The following is a 24,188-nucleotide window of genomic DNA, read 5'->3' on the forward strand; positions in this document are numbered from 1 at the left end:
TCATGGTGTGGCATGGTAAAAAAAAGTCATATTGTGTTATTTTGACTTGCACGACTGGGTGGGAATGATCATTTGTGCATCACAATTTTCATTTTCACAGAAAAAAAGTACTGAAATCATGATGATGTGACATCTGAAGACATGTTTTCTCACATCTGGAGAACAACATTTGTAGGCCAGAGCATCTCTGCAGCACTACAGGATTTCATCAGAATGCTTTTTGGTCACATATTTTTCCTTTATCAAAAAACTGCAGATGCAATTTCTGTTGATTTGGATGTTGCATTTGGCCATATTGTGATTTTGATTATTTTGCGATTAATTGTGCAGCCCCAGTTGAGAGGCAGTTCCTAATCAAACAACAGTAAACAGTGGAGCTTTGTCATGATACTGGAATTTACTGGACATACATATATAACAAGGCTTTAACACAGCAATGAGAAACCTCACTCTTTTAGAAACATTACTTTTTAATCTTTATATCAGGCCTTTAAAGTAATTAAAGAATCTAATTAACTATTCCTAGAAATAAAGTAAAGATAATGGTACTGTATCTTAAGCACAGCAGCATTTAAGTTGTGTTATTTTCAACCATAGTCAAAGGAGGCGTCAACTTCCTGTTGGAGAGAAGAGAGCCTGAGAAAGTGCAGCTGGTACCAATGTATTGATCCTGTGGAAACTGAGAATTGAAAGCATTTCAAATATTCAGAATGGATGTGTATTGATAAAGGAGATGATAAAACAGTTGTGGTGATGCTGAAAACCTGTGTAGGCTTACTTCCTCCCACACAGAAGACTGATCAGAAATCAATTAAGAACTGAACTGAACTGAATAAAATCTTAACAATTCCCATGCCTTTTGTTCAACAAATAATTACGTTTCTAGCTTCAGAACGAAAAAATAATACTACCAGGTGGATTTCTAAGCATTTAATCATTCCTTTTGTTAAATTTCATCAGCCTTGCCACCTTCTGTGACATGACGGTAAAACTTAAAGGTTTCATTGGATATTCTGATGGAGAGGAAACCTTTACACTGACACACACATCTCATTTTAACCTGTAGATAACATATACAGAAAAAAATAAAATGCTTTAGTTAGTGTAAACTACTGAAGGCCAGCCAGCCAACAGACTGTTGGATTGTGAGTTACACGTTAAGATATGTTATTATTCTACACCACTGATTTGTATAGATGTGTGGGATAATAGTCTGGGAAGTGTGTCTATTAGAGCCACAGAATAAAATACTGTCGAAACGATGAGTGTAGTTAACGAGGAACATACAGTAGCTCCCTCGGCCCCCGTTAACAATGCCTGTCCTGGTCAAACATGTTTATTAAAGCCGCATTCATTGATTTTTTGGCCACTTGGGGGCAGTGAAACAGGCTGTAAACACAATATTGACATATTATCACATTGTAGTTGTAAATTGTTAGCTTATTCAGCTAACTATCCTGCATATATGAAGCAGCATTAGCATTTATTTTAAGTCACATTTGTGGAAACACAGGAACATACAGTTTGGTCAATAACAGCTTTGTTTGACTTTTTCCCAACTCCTGAGGGGTAGATCTGGCTCTTTTGCTGCTAAATACTCCACTATGTTTACTTGCTAGTTGCCAACCTTGTCTGTCTGCTATCAGGTGATTTATTGTAAGGTGTATAGGTGGTTTATTGGAGATGTTTTCCTGCATGCTGTGGTTGGAAATGGGTTAAAGAGAGCCGTGAGACTGAAACAAAACAAAGCTGCCCTTGTAAAAACCAACCATTATTATTACTATTATACATAGCAGTAGTGGTAACATTAAATGAAGCTGAAGCTACCTTAAGTCTGGAAAGCTTGTGTAGTTTGTGTAATATAATGCCATCCTTCAACCATTGTGGGGCACTGTAGGTTTGTGGCTTGTGGCATTTACATGAGCAAGGAGAGATGGCCCTCATTTGCATAATTTCCCATGATGCATTGCTAAGAGTTTAAGTTTAACCGAACGCATCTTCCTTTTATTGCTGAGTAGAAGCATTGCTTCACTCTCGAATCATATTATTTAGCGTTGTATTTTCAAACAGAATGCGCATGATATTGTGGAACTTACATCAGAATGTGGATAGACTGGATCTGATCACTTCCATCTTTTGTTTTTCCAAACAGGACCAGATCAAAACCAGAAAGTGACCCAACCCTATTGGTGGTGTGCTGATGGAACTGAAAACCCACTCTTCACTAATATCAGAGACAGCAGCTCTGTTTCTCAACATTAAGAATCAATTTAACTCTTAATGAAGTTTAATTATTTATGATTCTGCTGTGGATGAAAAAAACGAGAATGTGACAACGCGCCACAGATGGCTCCATGATGGGGACACTCGTTTCCAAGGCCGAGCGCTTTCAGGTGCCATCAGAAGCCCCAATAGTGAGCGGTGAAATAGCAACAGCAAATGAGTCAGCATCTCATTTTCAGACCTTGAGGTCTGTATATCGACCACCCACTGGGGAGCAAGGTGGGGGGTGGGGATGTGGGTTTGAGCATAGGGGGCGAGGGGTGTTGCGGTTGGTGGGATTTGGCTTTGAGAGGTGTGTTGTCTCTGGAGACACACACATTGACAGTGCCGGACTCCCCGTGCCTCCCCTGCCTGTGCGGAGAAATATGTGCAAGATCAACATGTTTCCTCAACCCTGCTCTGAAGTAACCAGACAAGATCGACTGGCAGAGAGACACGGGCTCAGAAATAGACAGCAGAAAGAGAGAGAGAGAGAGGGAGAAGGAGGGAGGGAGTATAAGCTGTGGCTCAAGTTGTTGCCAAGGACAACGCCAGTCAGAAGCAGTTTTGGGCCTGGGGTCTAATGTTGGATGAGTCATAGCGGTGATAGAGATGTGGCGAGGGCCTCTAAAGTACAGTATCACTCAGGTGTTTAAAAGGTTCAAGGAGATAAACCTTTAAAATGCGGTGCTAGCCCACGGGGGGGTTGTGTGTGTGGTCAGCGGCATCGAATGGGCGCCTCATCTTCTCAACCCACCGAGCTGGCAACCCATTGCCTAGAGCAGCCAATGAAAAATTCATGAAAGTGGTCAATACGTTTGAGCAAATGCTTCCTTTTGGTTGCTTGTCTCTTAGCCTGGGACTGGAGTTGAAAAGCACTAAGTACATAGCAGGTATCAAGTCAACACGGAGCCTGCTTGTGAATACAACATGGGTTCTTGGCTGTGGAGGATGGCATCGCTTAAAGGAAAGTCAATAGCGCTGGCTAATGGATCGCTTGCTTTCGACGTAGTGATTTTTCAGCCGCGCATATTGCTGTCGAACACACATGAAAGTGATGCAGCTGAAACGCACAAGCATACAGGCATGCAGAAAGGGAAGAGATACAGGAAATGCCAAAAAGCGATAAACAAAGATAGGAATTCAAGTACACACAAGTTGCTTCGGCTTGTGATCAAGGCTTATGATTAAAATCCGTCCACAGGGCGCACGCGATCCGCCCACATGCTGTATATAGACCAGAACAGCTAATGTTTCAATTACAGCCATTGCAAAGACAAGGCAGACAATGATTAAGCCAGCATCGAGTGGGGATTTAAGAATAACAACAGGTTTTTTTCTCCCTACTCTCTCTCCCAGCACGAGGAAGGTATAATTACTGGGGGCACAAATCATCATGTGCAGCAGCTGAATCACAGCCATTTGGAGGATGGAGCTCTTGCGCTACAAACAGGAAAAAAAGAAAGAAAAACATATGCAAACATGTTTATTTGAATGTCAACGGCCTACCCATAATGAGAGTTGAAATTAAAAAGCAAAATGAAAGGCAACTTGGTGAAACCGCCTATGATCTCCGTTTTAAGGTGGGCTTCAATCAGCGCCGCTCTAACCCACAGGGGAGACGAGATGCAGGCTCACTCTTGCACACACTCGTGGGCTCGCAAGCCAAGCGTGAATAGGCAACACCGCCACCCACACACATATACGCACACACCCTCTACCCCCCGCACACCCCTGGGACTGCTGGCCATCCATGATTGGGACATAATGGTGCTCTTCTCTGACAAGGTCCAATGCTCCTTGACAAATTGGTCTCTAGCTACAGGCTGCCAATCAATCCATCAAACGTAGTAGTGCAGCAGAGAAATCAATAAGAGATAGCGTCGCTGATCGATACCAACATAAAAGCAGCTCTAAGTCCAAAACGGAGGGCTTCTTTCAGCGACTGGTCAAGGTGATCTTCCAATATGGGAAAACTGATGTCGACTCTTTGGTGAAGTCTATCGTGCGATTTATAGTCGAGGCGGAGAGCACAACTTTTACACAGTTCCTGCGAGTGTGGGCAGACGGGCGTACCTGAATGGAAAAACGGCTGGTGAATGTGTGCATACATTCATTCTCCGAGCAATTACCAAACCAAGGACACAGTGTGGAAGGCATTTGCCCTCTCATTCAAACATTGGAAATATTAGCTGCAGTTGTCACAAGACAAAGCACACAGATAGAAATCAAGGGAGAACAGAGAGGGGTATTTAGGTGTTTAAGGGGTAAAGAGTGGCTGAGTGTAAAGTGTAGATGTTTGGGGCTCATGCAATAGAAAATAGAAACACTCATTCTCAGAGAGACTAAAATCCATGATTGTTCTTTTAAAAGGGATACAAATGAATGGTCTGTGTTTGTTGTGAACTAGCTTGAATGCACCTAACAGAGACAGGGGTTAATGTTGCTGCGAGTCAGTGCGGTGGCCTTAGTATGGAGGGAGTTTTCAGCCAGCCTTTCATCCGTATGAGCATGTAAGCCTAGCACACTCTACTGGCGCACTGAGAGACCATACTAATATCAGAGTAAAGCCATGATTATCAAATGCAGTTAAGACCTGATCTACTGACAGTTTTTTGCAAAAGCAATCAATTCAGAGCACATGCTGGCAGTGTTAACATCAAAACAGGGTGAGAAAAGGGTTGAAAGATTCAGTGCAGGGTTGCATAAAATCACTTGGATGAAAATTTAAGGATTCTTGAGGAAAAAATGAGTTGCATAAAATCACTGTAAGGTTTTCCTGAAGATGTTGAGGGGAAAACCTTTTCACCTCCAACAATTTGCCCGGGTTTTGCTATAAGGTCCTCAGTGACCATTTTCATGAGAAAATGTTAAGTGACCTACAGTATAAAAAAGTGAAATAATTTGTGCAACATGTTAGGGTTGTGAGAAAATACTGATACACTGAAGTATCAAGATCTTGATTCAGATTTTTTGAGTATTCTCCTGCATTCGTCACAGCAGACTGCGAGGAATACCATGGATAAATGTTACCATCAGAAATACTGAGCTAATGTTAGCATAAACATATTACCATAATAACAGTGGTCTCTTTTCTGGTTTCTTCAATATTTTGGGGTTTACTGCAGCGACTTTACTATAGAGTGTATCCCTGTCCTTGTGAAGCATTTTGTAGCATAGCGTTTGCTACATTTGCATGTCTATAGGAGCTGACAGATAGCCTGGTCGCTGTATCGTAGGTGTTTGCACTTCACAGTTTAACTTGAAACTAGCGTGAGTGAAATCTGCATAGGAATTGATAACCAGAATCAAAATTAATGAGCTTTTTAGAGAGCACAGATTTGACATTAGCAAGCAACTTTGTAGCTAGCTAGCCAAACATCAACATAACTCTATCTCATATAAACATAAGCTATATTGTCACATTGTGTGCTTATGCGTTTTTTTTTATGGCTGTGTTAAATTTACTTTGGAATATATGTTTGTGCTTTCCATATTCTTCAAGGAGAATTACATTCTCAACATCTTTTTCTCTTTGTTGTCACTTTTGCAGAAGCTAGCTAACACAGGTTCACAAAGTGTGTTAGCTAAGACAGCTAAAAACTGACAATAATGCTATCTGCAAACATGGTAACTGAAGGCAGTAACTGCCTTTAAAGCCTCAGTCTAACCACTAAGACAAGGAGACAGCGGTTGTCAAACTGGGGTCTGTGGACCGACAGGGGTCCTTGCATGGGTTGTAGGAGGTTTCAAGCAAAAGGAATTTTTCCTTTTATCACATTTTTTGGAGGTGGGAACAAAAAGGGAAGACAGTGGGTTGCCTGTTTTGATTGACTGTAATTCACAGTGATCCTAGTTTGATCACTGATTGACAATCTTCAAACAAACAACGACAGACCGGGGTCCTGTGCTCTAATGTGCATCTACTGGGAGCTTGACATTAAAAAGTCTGGGAAATATTTTGCTTAAGGGACAAACTTAGGTGTCAAACTCAAGCTGCACACAGATCATTTGCACCTTCTCTTCTTGACGCAGCTGAAAGTAAGCTGCTCTTAAAACCCTTTTTGGCACTGGTAGAGAAGGCGGCTGCGATGTCATACTACCAAAAGCGACCATCCCAGCGCCATGGTGACCATCTCAGTTGTCACAGCAACCTTTGTTACATTTCGTATTTGCACACGTAAGCCTGTGTGATGGTGTTAATAAAAGCCAACAGATTAGCCGTTAGGCAACTAGTGAGATCATCATTATGGTGATTGCTCCTCAAAAGAGGCACTTCCCCCAGGACAGCACAGTCACATCAACATCCTTTCCCTGCAATATTGCCCTGCTGTTGAGTCCAGGTTGGGAGCAATCGAGCAGCTCCCCCTGAAGAAGATGCTTCCTGCCTGTCTGCTGATGCTTTAATAACCTCCACAGTAATGTCATTAGCAAATTAGCATCTATTGTTTCCTCTGGGCGTCTGTGTGCAATGAAGCTAGATTCCATCCTCTGCAAGAGCCCTGTTGTTTGGGAACCGGTGCCAGCAAAGGTGATGTGTTGAGAGAAAAACAAGTGGATGGAAATAACTGTTGCGCTCCAGCCATGAATGCCATACCAATTAGGGAATAACAGAGACAGAGGCAGAGGAAAAAAAACTGGGGCCACTGTTTGTCTGGCTAGGTCTTGAGGTGGAAATTACATGCGTGCTTTGTTTTAGGTATTCAATTCTGAATTCTACCTCCGGAGTTGTGGAGCTTTTGTGTTGACTTGTCATAAGAGGACTGGAGCGAAACATCTGTGGGGGTAATGACATCCTGGGGTGTTAGACAGAGGAAAAAAATGGAAAGGAAAGATGGAGAAAACAAGAGGGAGCAAAAGAGAGACACCAGCCGGCGTCCTGTTGTTACAGAGAGAAAAGGAGGGTATGGGACTGATCGCCCATGTGTGAATGGAATACCATCCCGACAAATAGGAGCAGCGAAACCTTCCCGAGTGTGAGAGAAAAATGTAGAGTCCTTCAGTTTTTGCACAGCATCTCATTAGTTTCGTAATGTGCTGTGTGAAGACCCATTCTGACGCGTTAAACTAGCAATACAGAAGGATTCGAGTGGTCCTGCAGACCACAGACATTTCTCTCTCTCTCCTTCCCTCTGTCCGTCCATCTCTCTGGTCTGCCCCACAACTCTCCCCACCCCCACACCCATCATACCACCCGGCTGGTGTTTGGCTTTTCTGGTCTGAGTCCATCTGTCTCCTCTCAGCTTTGTACGACGAAGCAGCCATCAGGAGGATTCAGCGGGGGGGTGACAAGCCATACTATTTCAATCCTTAATCTGCATGTCTAAAAAGTTTCAAAGCAAAGTTGAAAATCACTCAACTTTGGTCTGTACAACTTCTCTTGGGATTTTCAGTCGCATTAAATCTGATCAAAATGTTCCCTCAGCATCCATAGTTGGACTTTATTAAGTTTATGGTCCGAACTTTGCAGGAGAGTTGTGAATATTGGCTGCATTTAATGTCTGTGATTTTACTATTGATATGCACTTAAAAGGTTTTTGGTTGTAATGCAACTTGGACTAGACAGAGTATTGTCACTGTACAAACACCTGCCATGACTGGCAGGTTGGAGGGGATTCATGGCCAACGTTGGTTTGATAAGAAGGTAGATCAGAGACCAGATAGATCAGAGTCCAGCAGTGTATGCTGCCAGCAGAGCCTTTTTCTTTTTTCCACTGAGCCTCCTTGAAGAATGCACATGTGATGAGAAACCCAATATTGTTGACACTGGTGTACCTAGTGTTTGGGTTTTTTTATTGGCACTTACAGAAACTCTGTGGCTTAACAAACTCCAAAACAGGAGCGAAACAGTGAGAAATGAAAGACAGAGATAGATGCTAATATTTTTAAGCACTGACGGGCCATCAAGTGCCTAAATTTGGTGGTCAGAGCACATTTTTGGTGGCCCAAGTGCAAACTTGTGTAAAACAACAGAAAAGACAATTTAACACAACTGAACACAGCCTTCTTTACTTGTGACACTTGTGTTGTCCACCTGGTTTGATGAAACTGGCGACGCACCACATTTTTAAAAACTGCATGGAATATTTAGTGGCCACAGAGTAACTTTTTTTGGCTACGGGCTAGGGTTAACATTGAACCCTGGACAGTACTGGCTAGCTGCCCGATAAAGAGTCAATCCAATCCCAGGCAGAGCTGGAAGACAAAGCCGTCTTCAGTGATCTGGACCATTCATGGCTGAGGAGCAACTAGACATGTCAACAGGTAAACCTGTAATATCCCCCGGCTTAGCAGCTTAAAAGACAGGGACCATCAATAGTGTTATTAAGGGACCCAATTCCCTTTTGACTTTTTGAGGTTACGGGTTAATTGGACTATGTAACAACTTGTATTAAAGGTCGTTCAATAACCAATATACCACCAATTTGAACCCTGTTGATCATAAAATTGTACTTGAGACCTTCTGTTTTGGAACTGCATTACTTCACTTTCTATGGTTTGCAGTATTTCCACTTTCTGCATACAGACATCACACGTGGAGATCCTCAAGGTTCCAGTTTGGGTCCCCGTCTGTTTTTTTATTGACATGCTCCATGTTAATGGTGTCTCTTTTTAATGTTATGCAGATGATAACCAATTATATTTACAATTTGATCCCACATTAATCAAATAATTTTGCAGAGTTGCCTGGTTTTAGGAAATGGTTAAACTTTATCTTAAACAACTTTTCATTCTAATTAGGTTGTGTACAAAGGGCTGTTAAATCGTATTCTTTATCCCTTTTAGATTTGTAGAAACTCATTTATGCCTTTATTACTCTTGTATTGACTGATTTAATTCCTTGTTTTCTTGCATAAGCTGCAAAGCTCACACTCATCTCCAGCGGGTTCAAGATGCTGAAGAGACACTTTAAAGAAGAACAAAGAATATAGATCACATATGCCCCATTTGGCCGCCCTTTTACAATGCTCCCATTAGATTTTAGAATTGATTTTGCTGATTACTTAAGTTGAAAGGTTTAGCTCCTGTCTAATCCCGTCTGCATCTCTGAGCTCGAATGTCCTTATTCACCATGAATCTAAGATCCTTTGATGTAGTATATAGTTTTATGTTATAATCATTGTTGTTATTACATCAAATACAGATTGATTTAATCCAAGTTGGACCACAGTTTAAACTTTCCTTCTTCTCATTGTCTACTTGGGTTCTTTTTTTTCCTCATAAAATGTGCTACTAACACACCCTGTCTTTGTCTTTTCTTTACTCATTGTACATGGATGCTCCATCTGGAAATGCTATCATAAGCACGCCTAACTTTCCCCTCATCTGTTGTCTCCCTGAGTGATGAAACAAACGCCTGCACTCCATATCCTATCATCAATTAGACTATCATGGAAACGTGCAAACAGCAGGCATCTTTTGTAGCCATGGGATATTGATGTGTTGCTTTTGTTTTAGAAGACCTGTTTGTTTTTGCATGTTTCTCTTTGTCTAATAGTGGATTTCTGCTCGGCTCTTTATAATAAAGTTCCTACACTATTTTAAATCTATTTTCTATGTTTTAAAAAAAAATCATATCTGTTCAGCTGCTCCAGAAAATCAGTCTTTATGAGGGAATCTCTAATCGTACAAATAAAGAACTCCAATTCACGACAGCTCAATAACTTGATAACTGCTGTCAACTTTCATGGTCAGAGGATGACAGTAAAACAGAACCAAGGACGTTTCAGCTCTCCACACAGAAGCAGATACTCTACTGTCAGCCCTGGAACACAATGGCTGGTCACACAGTGGAAAATACTCATGGTAAACGTGGCCAAGCATGGAGACAAATCAAGGCCGAATGTTTTGTCAATCAAAGTCATAGAACTGCGAATAAAAGGCTAAAATCTGAAACAGATCATGTAATGTTTGGTCTTGACCCTTAAAGAATCGTGCAAATAAAAGTGTATAACAAAGAACTGCAGTTTAATGGATTGATTTTTTTTTTCATCATTTCAGCTGTTTTTTTCATGAAGGGTTGTAACAAATAATGATAATCTTCTCCAGTTGTTTTGTGGTGTGAGGTTTTCAAAGACTTACACTTGAAGCCTCTGATCAAGTCTCTAAAAGACTAACCATTCTGATCAAACAAGTCTGATAGATCGCCATGTGTGTGGGAGTCACCAACTGAATCTCAGGCAAACACCCTCAATACCCAATTAGAACCAAGCCTGCTGCTACATACTAGACGTGCTGCAAGTCATTTAATTGATTCATAACATTTCTTGCCAAGATAAATGCAAATACTGATTCATTCATCAATTATTCATGCCTGCTGATCACACACACACACACACACACACACACACACTCATGAACAATAGCAGGTGTCCCGCTCAAGACTGGCAAACCGCAATGTTCCACACCTCCGGTTCATTTTGCAAAATATACAAGCCAAGCTATGGCTTCATCCAGATTTCCTTTTTTCCCTCAGTCTTATTGTTTATCTTTGTGCATATCGGCGCTCACACAATAAGCAGCTAGACAAAAGTATTGCAGGGTAAAGCGAGCATTGTGAGAGCTCAGGTTTGAGAGACTGGCACGGCCTCAGTATCGTGCAACGTGTGATACTTTGCCAAAAACACGCAGCGTGTGGGTTTGAGCGAATAAAAGAGACCGGATTGGTAAAAACGTAACAGTTATGTCTCCCACAGATCCAAATAGTAAAATCTTGTCTAGCGTGTCCGCAGCTCATCTCTACGTCTGATGTGCACACACACACAGGAGCATCCACAGAAAGAAAAGGACACACACACAATCATGCAAATACACATCCTGTACATAAAACTACAGAGTGGCAAAGGGCAGAAAACAAATTAGTCTACTGATTATTTTCTTGATAAATCGATAACAACGGCAAAGACAATTAGGCTTTCTAATGGGAGAGCAAATATCCCTGTTTTTTAATGTTATTCTTCACCGTTAAAAGTTACACAAAGTGCACTTTTTTCATTTAAAGTATACAAAAGTTTATTAGGTAGGTAGGTTAGAAAAATAATTAAAGATGAAAAAAGTCTTGGATCTTAGATCCGGGTTGAATTGAGCAAAATCTTAATAGAATCTGGCAGGCAGTCACTGAACTCCAAGTGTGTATTTTCAGAGCAGTGGGCTTTTGTTTTCAGAATAACATGCTTAGCTTTACATTGACAGACAAGTGAAGATTATAAACAGACAATCAACTTAGTGTGGGACTCTATGTACTTGTCATGCACTCCTGCAGTGTTCCTGCAGCCTGCCTGACCTTCCTTGAGTCTGGGGAGGAGGGGGCAGGGGGAAACAACTAACTTCATCCACATATCGTATATTAAATAGTAGTACTATTGTTGGGATGTGCAATTGTTACATATTGTTCCTTTAATAGTTGACAACTAACTAATTAATCAATTAATTGTTGCAGCTTTACTGAGTGATAAACTTTGTTCGTTACCTCGCTGTTGAAAAGCAGTCGACCAAAGAGCTGCCGGGCCTCCTCCAAGCCTCCTTCCAAATACACGGCACCTGAAAAAAAAAAACTGAGGATGAATGAAGAGAAAATGAACACAATAAAATTTAGTCAGGAGGTGTGCGTAAACTGGAAAAACGCTCAGTATCATGTGAAACGGTAAACCAGCCTCCAACCTCCACCCGTACAAATTTAAACTCACTGTGAAAAGCATGACATTCCACCAGTGCATTGCTGGTGTAAAAAAAAATTTCTAGCAATTCTGAGGCAATTTCCGACTTCTCTCCTAATGGAAAACTTAAAATTAATTGAACTCGGCAATGAGTTATAATTGCTTTATTAAAAGTAGGAGTGCATTTTTATTGCTTTTTGGCGGTGAAATGACCTCGGGGTTCCCGTGCAGATCCACCTCCCCCTTGTCAGAGCGCGAGTGGAGGAGGAGGAAGAGGAGGAGGAGGAGGAGGAAGAGAGGAAGTGATGGCTGCATCATCACACTGGAATGGAACTGGCCAAGGTCACATAAACATCAAACTTTAGAGTGGCAGGCTGAGCCTGTGTGTCACATGCTCAGGTATGAATAGGCCTGACAAACATGTGCGAGCCCAGATACAGGCCTGCGTACTTCACGCTCAGTGTGGACAAAAGTATAATGTCCTCTTTATCACTCGCCTACACTCTCGGGCACGACTTATCTGTGCAGATGTCCACGCAACACACAGAGAGTGGTGAATCTAACTTGAATTGTGAGCGTGAAAAAACACATTTTCATAGTGCATGAGCATACGCCAGGACCCACAAAAGACAAGGGACAAAGGAGGAAATTCGATAGAGGATCGGTCCCAAATTGCAAGAAAGAGAGAGCTGCTGTCACAGCAAGTAAAGAACGAGACAAGTATCCCAAATTTCTCTCTCTACGGGAATGATATGCAGCATCTCCAGCTCATTCAGTTGCAACAGTCAGCTCCTCTGCACAAGTCAAACCTCCTTTGTGTGTTTTGTTGTTTGCTCTTCTACTGTTTCTACTAAAATCAGTGGAACTATCATGGTGCCTTTAAGCTCTGTACAACTTCGAACCATCACACTTAGGGTGGCTCATTCAATTTAGAAAGCAATAACCACCTGGCAAATTGGGTATACAATCGTGCAGTGGTTTTTATTATGTGCATAAATGAGCCAGTGGAAATGGGGCGCGGTGCGGTTGCAAGTCTAAATGCGCAAACTGCTTTCATGGACGACATCAAAAACATATGAGGGATTCATCATCTGGGGAGGGAAACTGCTTTCAGATGGCTAACAGGCCATTTACGCACACACACACAAACAGTGACGATGCAGCCTACATAACCGAGACCATAAAAAAATACAAACAAACCACCTAGCACAAAGACAAACACAAATGAACACCCACTCTATCTGCCTTGCATGCCCTTTACTTCTAAACAGAGTGGGAAATTACTACCAGCCATTGCCCAAATGTTCGTAAAATTTGATTAAGCCTGACAACTTTGTCTCACCCTAGCAGCCACTTTGGCAACTAACAGGCTCTCATTCATTTGGAGGGCCTTTACTAATACAAAAATCTAGTTGAGTGGTGGAATAATGAAAGGAGTTTGTGGATTTGGAAGGCAGCAGTCATGGTGGGTTTCACACAAAAAAGTAATTTCCTGCAGAGCTTATGAGTGTCCAAAATCCGAACACATGCACATATATCAATCAGAGATGCGACCGGTCTGATCCAACATCAGAGCCTAAGACACTGATGAAAGGCATTCATCGAGGATCAGACTCATTCCAATCTTAATTCTGCAGTCGCTGCTCGTCTGCCATGTGTTTTCTATTTGTTAAAATAACATTAACCAGTGCAAACAGCCATCTGAATTTTGCAACTCAGCAATGCATCATGGGATAATTAGGCAAATGAAGGCTGTCTCTCAGCCTGTCGGCTGCACATGTGAATGCCACAAGACAGAATCTCACAGCACCCTGCAATGGTTGCAGGACACCATTACACAAGTTACATTACACAAACTACATAAGCTTTCCAGACTAATGCTCAGTTTCAACCCCATGTAATCCTACTACTACTCCTAACAATAATCAATCATAGAAATAAAGAAAAAAAAGAGCACTTGTATCAGAATGCCATCTGCAAATATCCAGATTTGGATACTGGCATTCAACAAACAGATCAAGCCCGGATCAAGAAAAAAAGACTATTTATACGGTTTTGCAATCACTGCAAGCTTTATTCATAAAGAACCTTTGAAAAAGGGCATTAAATTAATTAGTGTATTGGTGTTGGTATCACTTTAAAGGAACTGGTATGGTCATTTATTTAATTTAATTTAATCATTACATCTCTAAAATCAGCATCTATAAATCTAAATTCTCCTTAAAGTAGTCCACAAACACATCATGCCACTAAACCCCTTGCAGATGTGCATCATCAGTAAGCGAGGTCTCTGTAATCTTGGCATGGCAGGCCGAGCGTCTCACTGAGGCTGACCGCAGGAGGCTCTGGAGGGGGGAGCGGTTCTTCACAGGATGTTTTCCACTAACCATCAGCACTGAGATTTGTGGTTTCACCATCATGTAGACCTCACTTCCTGATGCTCCTACGTAGCAGATGTTTCCTCTGGAGACCAGCTGTGGGAGGATAAGAACTCCCTCCTAGGACCACGTTTTGAATGTCTTTCAACTATCACTCATAATGCATTCATGTGTGTGAATGCTGAGGCTAGGAGGGTGTGGGTGGGGCCGGGAGGCAGTTTTCTTCATGTTTTGATGACACAGCAGATTTGGAAAGTTCCCCCAAATGGAGGCCTCAAAGACGGTGAAACTCAAAGTTTTTGCTTCTTATTAGATTTTTAAAACTTCTTGCAAGAGGAAGGGGAAGGTGGGGGGTAAGCAGGAAAGGAGGGAAAACCAGGAGAGCCTCAAGAGATTTATGAAGGTATTAAAAATCTCAAAGCAACACCTTTGGTGTCAATCAAAGGGCCCTGTGGATGAAGAAACCAAGATATGCACTTAATTCCAGTGAGAACGCTCTTGACAAGGCGGCTGTCCGTGCAAAAAGTGTGCCCCAAAGCGATCCAATCAATTGCACAACTTGCCGCAATCATTAAACGGAGATCTGTGCTTCACAGTGAACCCCATCAGCCTGCAAAGTTGCAGCTGACGCCCTGAATACACACAGCCCCCACAAAGACGCCCAGCCAACTCAACTGGCAATTACATGCTAGCATCTCTCCGCAGCTCATCTTGCAGTAACATCATGCCCTGGCCAAATCACTCTGCAGTCTCTGAGCTCCGGCACATTCAAACCACTGAGTTGTCGACCCTGCCAGGGCAGCCAGCACAACATACAGGCAGAGGGAAACATGCCTAGAATACGTGCATGAAGAATCAGTGCCACTGCACAGAGAGGGGACACTGGATTTGTGTGTGCACCAGATGACCTTTTACAATGTGACCCATTTTTCTTGTCAGTATTAACTAAAATTAATCTACACAGACTTTAAACGGTTTTATATATGTAAAAAAACAGCCATGACAATCATACATATCACATTTTATCCTCTAGATTCAGATCTCAGATTGTGGCAGACTGATTTTGGTTTCACAACAAGACAGACTGATGTATAAAAGAATTTTTCAGCCTGTTGTATATAAATGGAGGCTCTCTGAATCGCCTAGAGCAGAAGTTGGTATTCTCTGCTTAAAACGTGCGAGGAGTCAGAGGAGATACTGTTAGTAAGTCTGAGCATGCTCTTGCGAGTTGCTTGAAAGTAGTGTGCCACAGGTTGGTCAATACTCTTTGCACAAATTTGGATTTTCCTGGATTTTTTTTTGTAAACTTCCAGGAAAATCAGATTGATTCACCGGCTGCTAGAAAACCTAATAACACTGATGTAAGACCGCAGTTCACCAACATTACACTGAATCTGAATCCTGTACAAACATTTTTTTCCACTAGAAATCCAAACATGGGATGCACACTGCACCAACCAAGCCATCAGGACGCCCCCTGTAGTTCTTCTTTAACACCAACTACATCACTGTGACATCACTGGATTGAGTAACAACAACATGGGCCGGTTGCACCAACAGGAATAACACCTAGTCGAACTTGACATTGTAAGTCCAACCTAATAGTTACACTGGTTGCACCATCTAGGCTTAAGCCTTCTTCTTGCTAAGACCGGGTATGAATCTTCCGCCTAGTCAGGAGCAGCCGTAAAGTCAAAACCCAGTCTGATCAATACAGACATATACAGCCTTCAGTCACGACTTCTCTTCTGTGCCAATCTGTGTTATTCAAGAGAACTTTGTGAAAACTGACTGATGATTACACAGACATAACATCAGACAGGAGAATTAAATATCTTCTGCAGAATTGACAAGAATACCCAGATAGTTAGGAATTTGTCACAGAAAGTTTATTAAGACAAAGTTTATCAAGTTTCTCCTCACTCAACAGCTCAACAACTCTCAGACAAACATCTGTCCATCTACTGTCTTTTATGATTTCTCTCCAAGTCGGCTGCTTTTTATCTGTTATCATGTTTCTTGTGCTGGCCGTACAGCTTTAGTGATTTTCTTACCTCACTGCAAGATGAAATAGCCTTTTCTTTATCTTTGATCTTCCATAACGTTGCCGCAAATTAGAAATGATTAGCTAGGAATTAGCAAGACAATGCAATATTGATGTCCTACCAACGGACGCTGCTAAACAACACCCATAGTCTTGTGGGCATCCAAATTGCTAGGACCGGGTGTAATTAATACTAGGCTTAAGTCTGGTTGGTGCACCCGATGTTAAGTTCATTCTAAAGCCTGGTCTTAACTAAGGCTGACTTAGCAGTTAGCACCAGGCTTAGTTAAGACCAGCTGGTACAACTGACACCAGATGTTGCAGCAGGAAACCTGAGATGTCTTAGTGGCAAAATTTGTCAAAAAGTGGTGAATTTTCCCTTTAAGAAAAGTTCAGCGTACTAAAACCCAAATTATTTCAAGGTAGATTACCCATTTGCTCTTTTGATAAATCGTCACCTTTACACTGCTCTCTGCAATGTGTGCCTTTTAGTTAGACACTGAGCTCAATAAATCTGGGTATTTTCCTAACTTTGGACTTTTTGGAAAATGAAACCACGGCTTAATGGAGCCCAACTCTAAACTGATAAATTACAAACTTCGCCACACAAATCTGATACAACTCAGAGAGAACAAAGTGTACAAACTCTAACTAAGTTTTCATCCAGCTCTGCGCAGAGAATATCAGTCACGGCCAGAGACGGCTGGCCGCTAATGAATCTCCACATCTGTCACAAGTCTAATTCAGACAGCCATGCCGACTGTACAGTGTTATGTTTAGGAATAGAATTCCAATGTCTGTGGGCTTTCAGTGACCAATAAAAACCCAGAGTCAGGGGCATATGAAACACCAGCGGCTGACAGTCACATTAATAACCTAGAATGAATTATTCAAAAACGCTCAGGCTCTAATCCATCAAATAATATATTAAGCCGCTCCCTCTCAGCTCAATGGGGGCTGAAGCAGCAGACGGACACAGAAAGCAACACATTAAAGGCTAAAAAAAAATAAATAAAATAAACGAAACCAAAACAGGAAAATAGAATTTTTCCACCACAGCGGCGACAAAGGCAAGCTGAGTGCATTGTAACATCAAACATCTTACTTTTCAAAAATGAGGCTTGGAGCGGGGGGGTGAGAAGACGGAGAAACAAAAAAAAAATAAGAGGGCGCAGGAGAAAACCAACTCCACCACTGCTACCACTGCAGCAATTAACAAAGGGAGCAGTGCTCGCTCAATGAATACACCGGCTGCATTGTGTATGAATCTGATATTCAGCAAGTGAGAGATAATCCTTTCTCTCCATTCTTTTAATAGGAAGAGCTTAGAGAGGGCCCTCACAAAGGTTCACCATCTGTATCCCCCATGGCTGCTGGCAGCGTATAATCCACAGATCAACTGTACAAGGAAATTAGGGCCATAAAAACAGAGTGGGGCCTCTTTTCTTCTTCTCTCAATTCTTTTCAAACAGTTCGGTAGGAAGGAAGCGACGTGGCTTATCAGTGACGAGGACCTGAGAGGGAAACGGGAGGGCAACAGGCGTGCAGAGTTTTCTATGAATAAGCAGACGGAGAAAGTGGTTTCTAAAGACGGAGAAGAGGTAAAGTGGGCAAGAGCAAAAGTACAGGCGGCGAGGGTGTGTGTGAGAGAGAGAAAGGGAAGGTTGGGGGGGAGGGGGTGGTACAGAATGGGAGGTGCGCAGGCCAAAAGAGCCCAAATGAGAATGGCCCACTCCGGCAGAAGTTAATGACAGGGGATCAGAAAAGCAAGATTTCCATTCAACACTTTGAATTATTCAGGGTTGCAGGGCACCCATTTGCATTGCAGATGCCTTTGCTTTCCATTCCTCCACCGCTCTCCCTCCATTCTCCCTCGCTCTCCAGCTCTCTCCCTTTCTTTCGCGCTCTGTCTCGAGCAAGAGAATGGCCCTGCCTCGGGGTTAGGAGATAGACACAGTCTCGGCTCCATGGAGGGAAAGCTTTGCCCATGCAAAGCAGGAGATTATCTGCCATTTCCAACAAAGCCCAGGTTCAACGGTCACCGTGGCAAAGAAACAAATAAAACAAAGGTCAGAAAACATGCACAGTAAGCCGTTAAAGCTATCTGCCAGGGCCTTGGAAATATTATGAGCATGTCATATTCCATCACAGCTCTCAGAAAGAGAGTCATTTGAATTCTCCGCGAGTGCATGTTAGAAGAAAAAAAGCATGTGAAAATAAGAAAAAAGGGGAAACATGATGCTACCTTCAGATTTGACTTATCTGTCCCTATCAAATAACCCATAAATACTAAATCACCATAAATGAGAACTGGGACGAATCAGGCCCTACCAATAAAAAAAACATCAAAAACTATTAATACCAACAGCCTAATTTCATTTTTTTGGGTAAAAATGTATTCTTGCTCTGTGCCCCTTGTCCCAAACAAGAAATCACAACTTCAAACAATTTAAAAATGTGTCAGAAGTCTTCAAAATCTAAAACTAACAAAACCTACTGATATCACATGTGTATAAATGCGTTATTACAATCATCTTTGTTTTAAAGTTTTAATAAAAATGGTGGCTCTTTAAAGCTGTGTCAAAGATTTCTGTCAACTCTGTCAGATTTTTACAAAAACATGATTTAATCAGGCAGAAAAAAGTTTAGTTATACCCTAAGGACCCCTGTCCCACTTCCTGGTTTAAAAAAACACTGGTAAACTTTCTATTTTTTGAGATATTCATAAAAAATATTGCTACCGGATGTGTCTCAACCACAACATGTCAACTCTGTAGTCCTTCTGAGTCAAAGCTAAATAAGAATATGATTAAAAAATGTGTAATTTTGATTAGAATTAAGAGAAGAGAGTTTTTTTCTTAGAACATGATTTGTCTCAGTTCTCAAGAGTGGGTGAACAAAGTGACTTTGCCCTAAAATGACTTCATTGCCAAAGCGAAGCAGGAGGTTATGAGCCATTTCCAACTTAGTTCAAGTTCAACGGTGTCCGTGGCACAGAAACAAATAAAACAAAGGTCAGGGAACATTATGCCAGAGCCTTGGAAATATTATGAGCATGTCATATTTCATCTGAATTCTACACATGTGCAAGCTGGAGGAAATAAAACGTGTGTTAAAATAAGAAAAAAATTAAATAAATAAGAAAAACGACGCTACCTTCACACAACAAGGCAGCGACACGTCTGCAAAAAGTGTGTGCGTCTGTTGATGCGGCGCCTGCTGCTTTTGGGAAAGCGGTGGCTTGACGTCTCTGTCAGGCCCGCGTGAGGATGAAATGACAGCGCCTGCGTGCCCCTCGTACCGTCCCACGGCACGTGCGAGCGATCTGAGTTTGTCTTGTAAAGAGAAAACGCTCTGCGCGGTGAGGGAGTTGGGAGGGCTGGAGGGTGAGGGAAGGAAGAGAAAGGGGAGGGGGAGAGATGACAGAGTGACAGGATGACTCATCATCTGTGTGGCACATCTTTCACCTAATAACACCCAAACTCTAGATCACAGGGGGGGAACAGAGAGAGGAGGAGGAACGCAAAGAGACATAAAGAGTAAGTCAGAGACAGGGGTGGGTGGAGACAGATAGACTGCTCAACGACAAGGTCTTAAAGGAGGCGTTTGAGCTAAAAAAAAAACTGAAATGAAGATGACAAAAGTCTCGCTGAAAGAAGAGAGGCAACATCAGACGGCATTCTCGATGCAAGTGACTTCGTGCATCTCGGATCTGTGCGTACGTGTGCATGTTTTGCCCCACAGCGTGTGTGTCTGCGGCGAGGAGGGAGGGGCGGTGTTTTTTGAGTTAGTAATCCAAAACCCATCACCACGGGGTGCTCTCTGACAGCGGTTTGCTCACAGGTTCCTTTATAACAGCACCCCTGTTTATTCATCACTTTTATTAAGTTGAATTTGGAGATAGAAGAGGAGGAGGGGGGGGGGGGTGGAGAAGCATCCAGTGGCACGGCCCTGCTCGGATGTGTGCAGCAATGAGGCAACGACAGCCACGGGACAGAATAGATTATGACTCCCGTCTCTGCCGATAATGAACCCGTAACAAGAACGGGGCCCCGGGGCCGACAGGGGGCCGCGGTGCCAGTCAGCAGTTTCCCCCCGCCGCTCGTCGCTGCTGTTTTGGTGCAGGGGAGGGCGGCGGCGGCGGTGGTGGAGGGGAGGGGAAGCGTGGAGAAGATCTCTTTAAAGCCACCCACTTTCTGTATCTATCATCAGGGGAGCGCAGAGATGGCTGAACTGGTTCAATCAAGATGGTGATAAGATGAGGAAAGCTGCCGACTCTGCAGCTCTCCAAGAGCGAGGCTCGGCTTAGCGCTGCCCATGGGGTTGGATGGGGAGAGGAGAGAGACCGTCCCCACCACCGCCAGGAGATTTTCCTGCGTTTCTGTGAGTGTGTTTTCCAGCGCAGGGTCCTAATCACTGCACAAACTCTATCAGTGAACTGCTAGCGAGATGAATAGCCAGCTTGTGTTATGTGTTTGGTGCGGGTAAAGGAGAGCAGAGCTCTGGGGATTGCCTGTCCAGCCAGAGGTCAAACCACATCTCCTGAGATCAATAAAGCTGTGTAATGTTTCCAGGGCCTAATGGGAAATCCACTGCAGCTATTTACACAGCTTAACACATGCAGAAACCCTGAACTCAACTATAAAAAGATTCAAAGCATTCAAAGCACAGGAAGTTAGCAGCTGAATTAAATCACATTTATGCAGAGAAGCATTACAGATAAAAATCAGGTTAAGGTCCTGCAAAGGGTTCAGTTTACCAAAGCAAGTTTACTCATCTATTTTAAATTAACTGCATCAATGTGAGAGGTATTGTAGTCTTGCATTTACCACTAGACTCCTGATTTAGTGATATTTTCCAGTATAACATTATGATGTTCAGTGTAAGAGTTAATCAACAGTCAAGTAAAAGTCATCTGAAAATCGGGGAAGTCAAATATTAGTCGTGGGTGCAGCCGTGTCTGCAGTACAAGGAGCCGAGATGTATCACGTATCGTCATAAATTGAAAAAGAAAATCCTTTTTTTTATGAAGCTACCATCAGGCATGAGGTCTCCTGTGGGTGAGTTAAGACAAAGATTATTTCAGCAAACAACTTTTCAGGTCACAGTAGTTTATCCAGAAAATGACGAGACAAGAATGTGTATCAGGCACACAACACCCTGTATACCAAGTTTTTCTACCACGGTCAGTGCCATGGATGCCGCAGAGTGCGGATGGAACGCCGCTTCTACCCATATGGCCAGTTTGGCATGCCCTGTTCTGGCCTTTGTGTCCTTAAAAGAAAATCAGCAGCAGCGCATTCGCCTCACAGAAACTCTTGCGTCACATTTTGGAGCCAAGTTTTCACAGCTTAGAGCAGCCACACAGCAGATATCTGTAAAATGTGTCACACAAGTGCAAAAAATTGCGTAAAGGGCAGTATTTTTTAGGTGTGTGCTCTCTCTTTCTCTGGATTATTATTATTACACATAAGGAACTGTTGATATGTCACATTTCTTACAGGGAGTTTGGCTATAGTATTTTTACCACAGGGATCTTTCTAAACTTAGTTTGCTGTATACTGTATTTGTCTCTATCATCATAATATAATTAAGTATATTTGTATTGATTACTGACGGCAGCTGATCCACTAATTATCAGTTAATTGTACTAATACTGTTTTTTCCTCATATAATGTAATTATCACACCATTAGTTTTGGCCTCGATGCCCCAATAAGTCTGGGGTCTTGCCCTAAAAACGCCTTAATTCCAGGTGATAAATGTGACAGATGTGGCTCATCATCAGTGAATCATACTCAAATTTTCTTGTCCAAAATTAGATGAGTCTTGCTCTTGTTTCTTTAATAAAAACAAACCCTGACCCTAGCCCATTTTTGGGCTACACCTTTTATCAGCCAGACTCTCCGAGAAAAAGATTCAGCTGTTGCCTCACTTACAGCTCATAGACGTATTCTGCTGCAGTGGAAGAAGCATAAATCCACCCTTTACCACATCCTGGATAACTGACTTAATGTCTTCTCTGTCATTTGAAAAGGTGAAATATTCCTTAAGAGGGTTCATCTGCCAGGTTCTACAAAAGATGGCAGCCCATTATCTCATATATAAATACTCTTAACCTCTCTGGACCCCAACTGATTCTCAATGCGTCCATTCTTTGAAGTAAGCACTTTTTTTTTTTTATTGTACTTCTCTCCCTATTCTAAAAGAGCTGGGGTGATACGCTTACTTTACCATCATGTTTTGTGATTCTACAAGTATTACAATTTGATTTTATGATTATTGTGCTTTTTCTTGGCCTTTTAAACTCTAGAACTATGAGAAAAAGTTCAATCATTCACTCCAGTTTTATTTTTTAACCCACTGTGAATTTTTAATTTGAGTTTTGAACCTTTGAGGTTGCTGTAGATGGCCACAGTGGGAAATGTATGAATACAAGTATGACCACACGAGTCATTTAATGTCATGCATGTGAAGTAAAATGTTTCTTACAATAATATTAAGACTATGATGCTAATTTCTGTTAACACAGTAAATTCCCATTATGTGTTAGCATCAAGCTAACGGACAACTGCTAGTTATTTATATATTAATAAAATTGATTCAGCAATCAGAAAAAAACAAGGCAGGAAACAATCGAGAATTTCACGCTCTCCTATCCTTCTATTTTATTTTATTTATTTTCTGTCTGTGTGTGTTTTATTTTGTTTAATCTTTGTGCGTGTTTATTTTATTCCCTGTCTCTGAGAGTTTGAGGTGTGTTGGAGGAATATGTTGTCTCATTTCTGCGTTTTAAAACGCCAAAAAAGAGGGAAAACAATATTTTGGAATGCCAGTTTCCAACAAAAAAAACAACTTACATGCTGCTGCAAAGTCCAGCAAAGCAGAACTCAACTAAAACTGGAGTATTAAACCCCCTACTAATTTCTGTGTTGTGTTTGTAAGAGCTGAGAGACTGCATTTGTTTTCAGTATATGTAAATCTATTCTTTTAGGAATAGATTTACATATTTAGTTCACTCAAAATGCATTTCTGTTTTTCTTTTTTGTTCTTCTGCACAACCATCATCCCGGCTTCCATCTGTGTCTCGCGGGAATCTCACCGATAAGGGCCTCGAAGCAGTTGGCCATGGCGTGTCGCAGGTCCGACTCCCGGCACAGATCTGGTCCGTGAGCGTAGAGCATGAAGCGATCCAACTCCAGTTTCTGTAAAAGACAAACACATTCATATCAGCGCCCCGCCACCGACACCTCAGTAATAGCCTCTTGAAAAAGTAATAGCATTTTTTGGTGTTGCACATTTTCATTGGTTCTCCACGGAAAACAAGGCAAAAAAAAAAAAGAGTGGGCGGGGGGGGGGGGACCAAAAAAACTCGAGGGAAATGAAAAAGATTGCCTGCCCTTGCTGGAAAAGGTTCTACTTCATGGCACTGACAGATGTGCCCATGTGTTGTCCAGCTGTGGCATGATGCACTAAGCCGGCACAGGAGGAAAATGTCCACACACGTGCACAAAATTACACTGGCGCATACACATACACACACACACACACACACGTACTCACATACACACACACACACACACACACACAGGGCAGATAATCCCAAGATAAATGGTGAAATACTGCAGTGATGACCTTCATTCTGCCTGAAAAGAAGTGAGTTCTTTCACTGGTCACTTTTTACAATAATATTCATTAATGATGAACATATGCATAACAGAGAGGTGGACTTTAAAGGAACAGTTCACCCCAAAATCAAAACTACACATTTTCCCTGTGGCCTGCAGTGCTGTTTATCCATCTAGATAGTTTTAACGTGAGTTGCAGAGCTTTGGAGATATTGGCTGTA

The 24,188-nt window shown here is 42.1% G+C and overlaps 1 protein-coding gene across 1 annotated transcript in view; it reads right to left on the reverse strand.

Annotated features, from left to right (window-relative positions):
• Positions 1 to 24,188, reverse strand: part of drosha (drosha ribonuclease III) — a 136,380-nt gene that overhangs the window by 47,773 nt on the left and 64,419 nt on the right. The window contains exons 22-23 of the mRNA XM_084747144.1: positions 23,442 to 23,544; positions 11,732 to 11,802 (exon numbers count right to left, since the gene is read on the reverse strand). Of these exons, the coding sequence (XP_084603270.1) occupies positions 11,732 to 11,802; positions 23,442 to 23,544 (174 nt within the window). The remainder of the gene's footprint in view (positions 1 to 11,731; positions 11,803 to 23,441; positions 23,545 to 24,188) is intronic.

The sequence above is a fragment of the Lutjanus erythropterus genome, chromosome 21 (genome assembly GCF_056507025.1).
Source record: "Lutjanus erythropterus isolate fLutEry1 chromosome 21, fLutEry1.hap2, whole genome shotgun sequence".
In the NCBI taxonomy this organism is placed as follows: Eukaryota; Metazoa; Chordata; class Actinopteri; order Lutjaniformes; family Lutjanidae; genus Lutjanus; species Lutjanus erythropterus.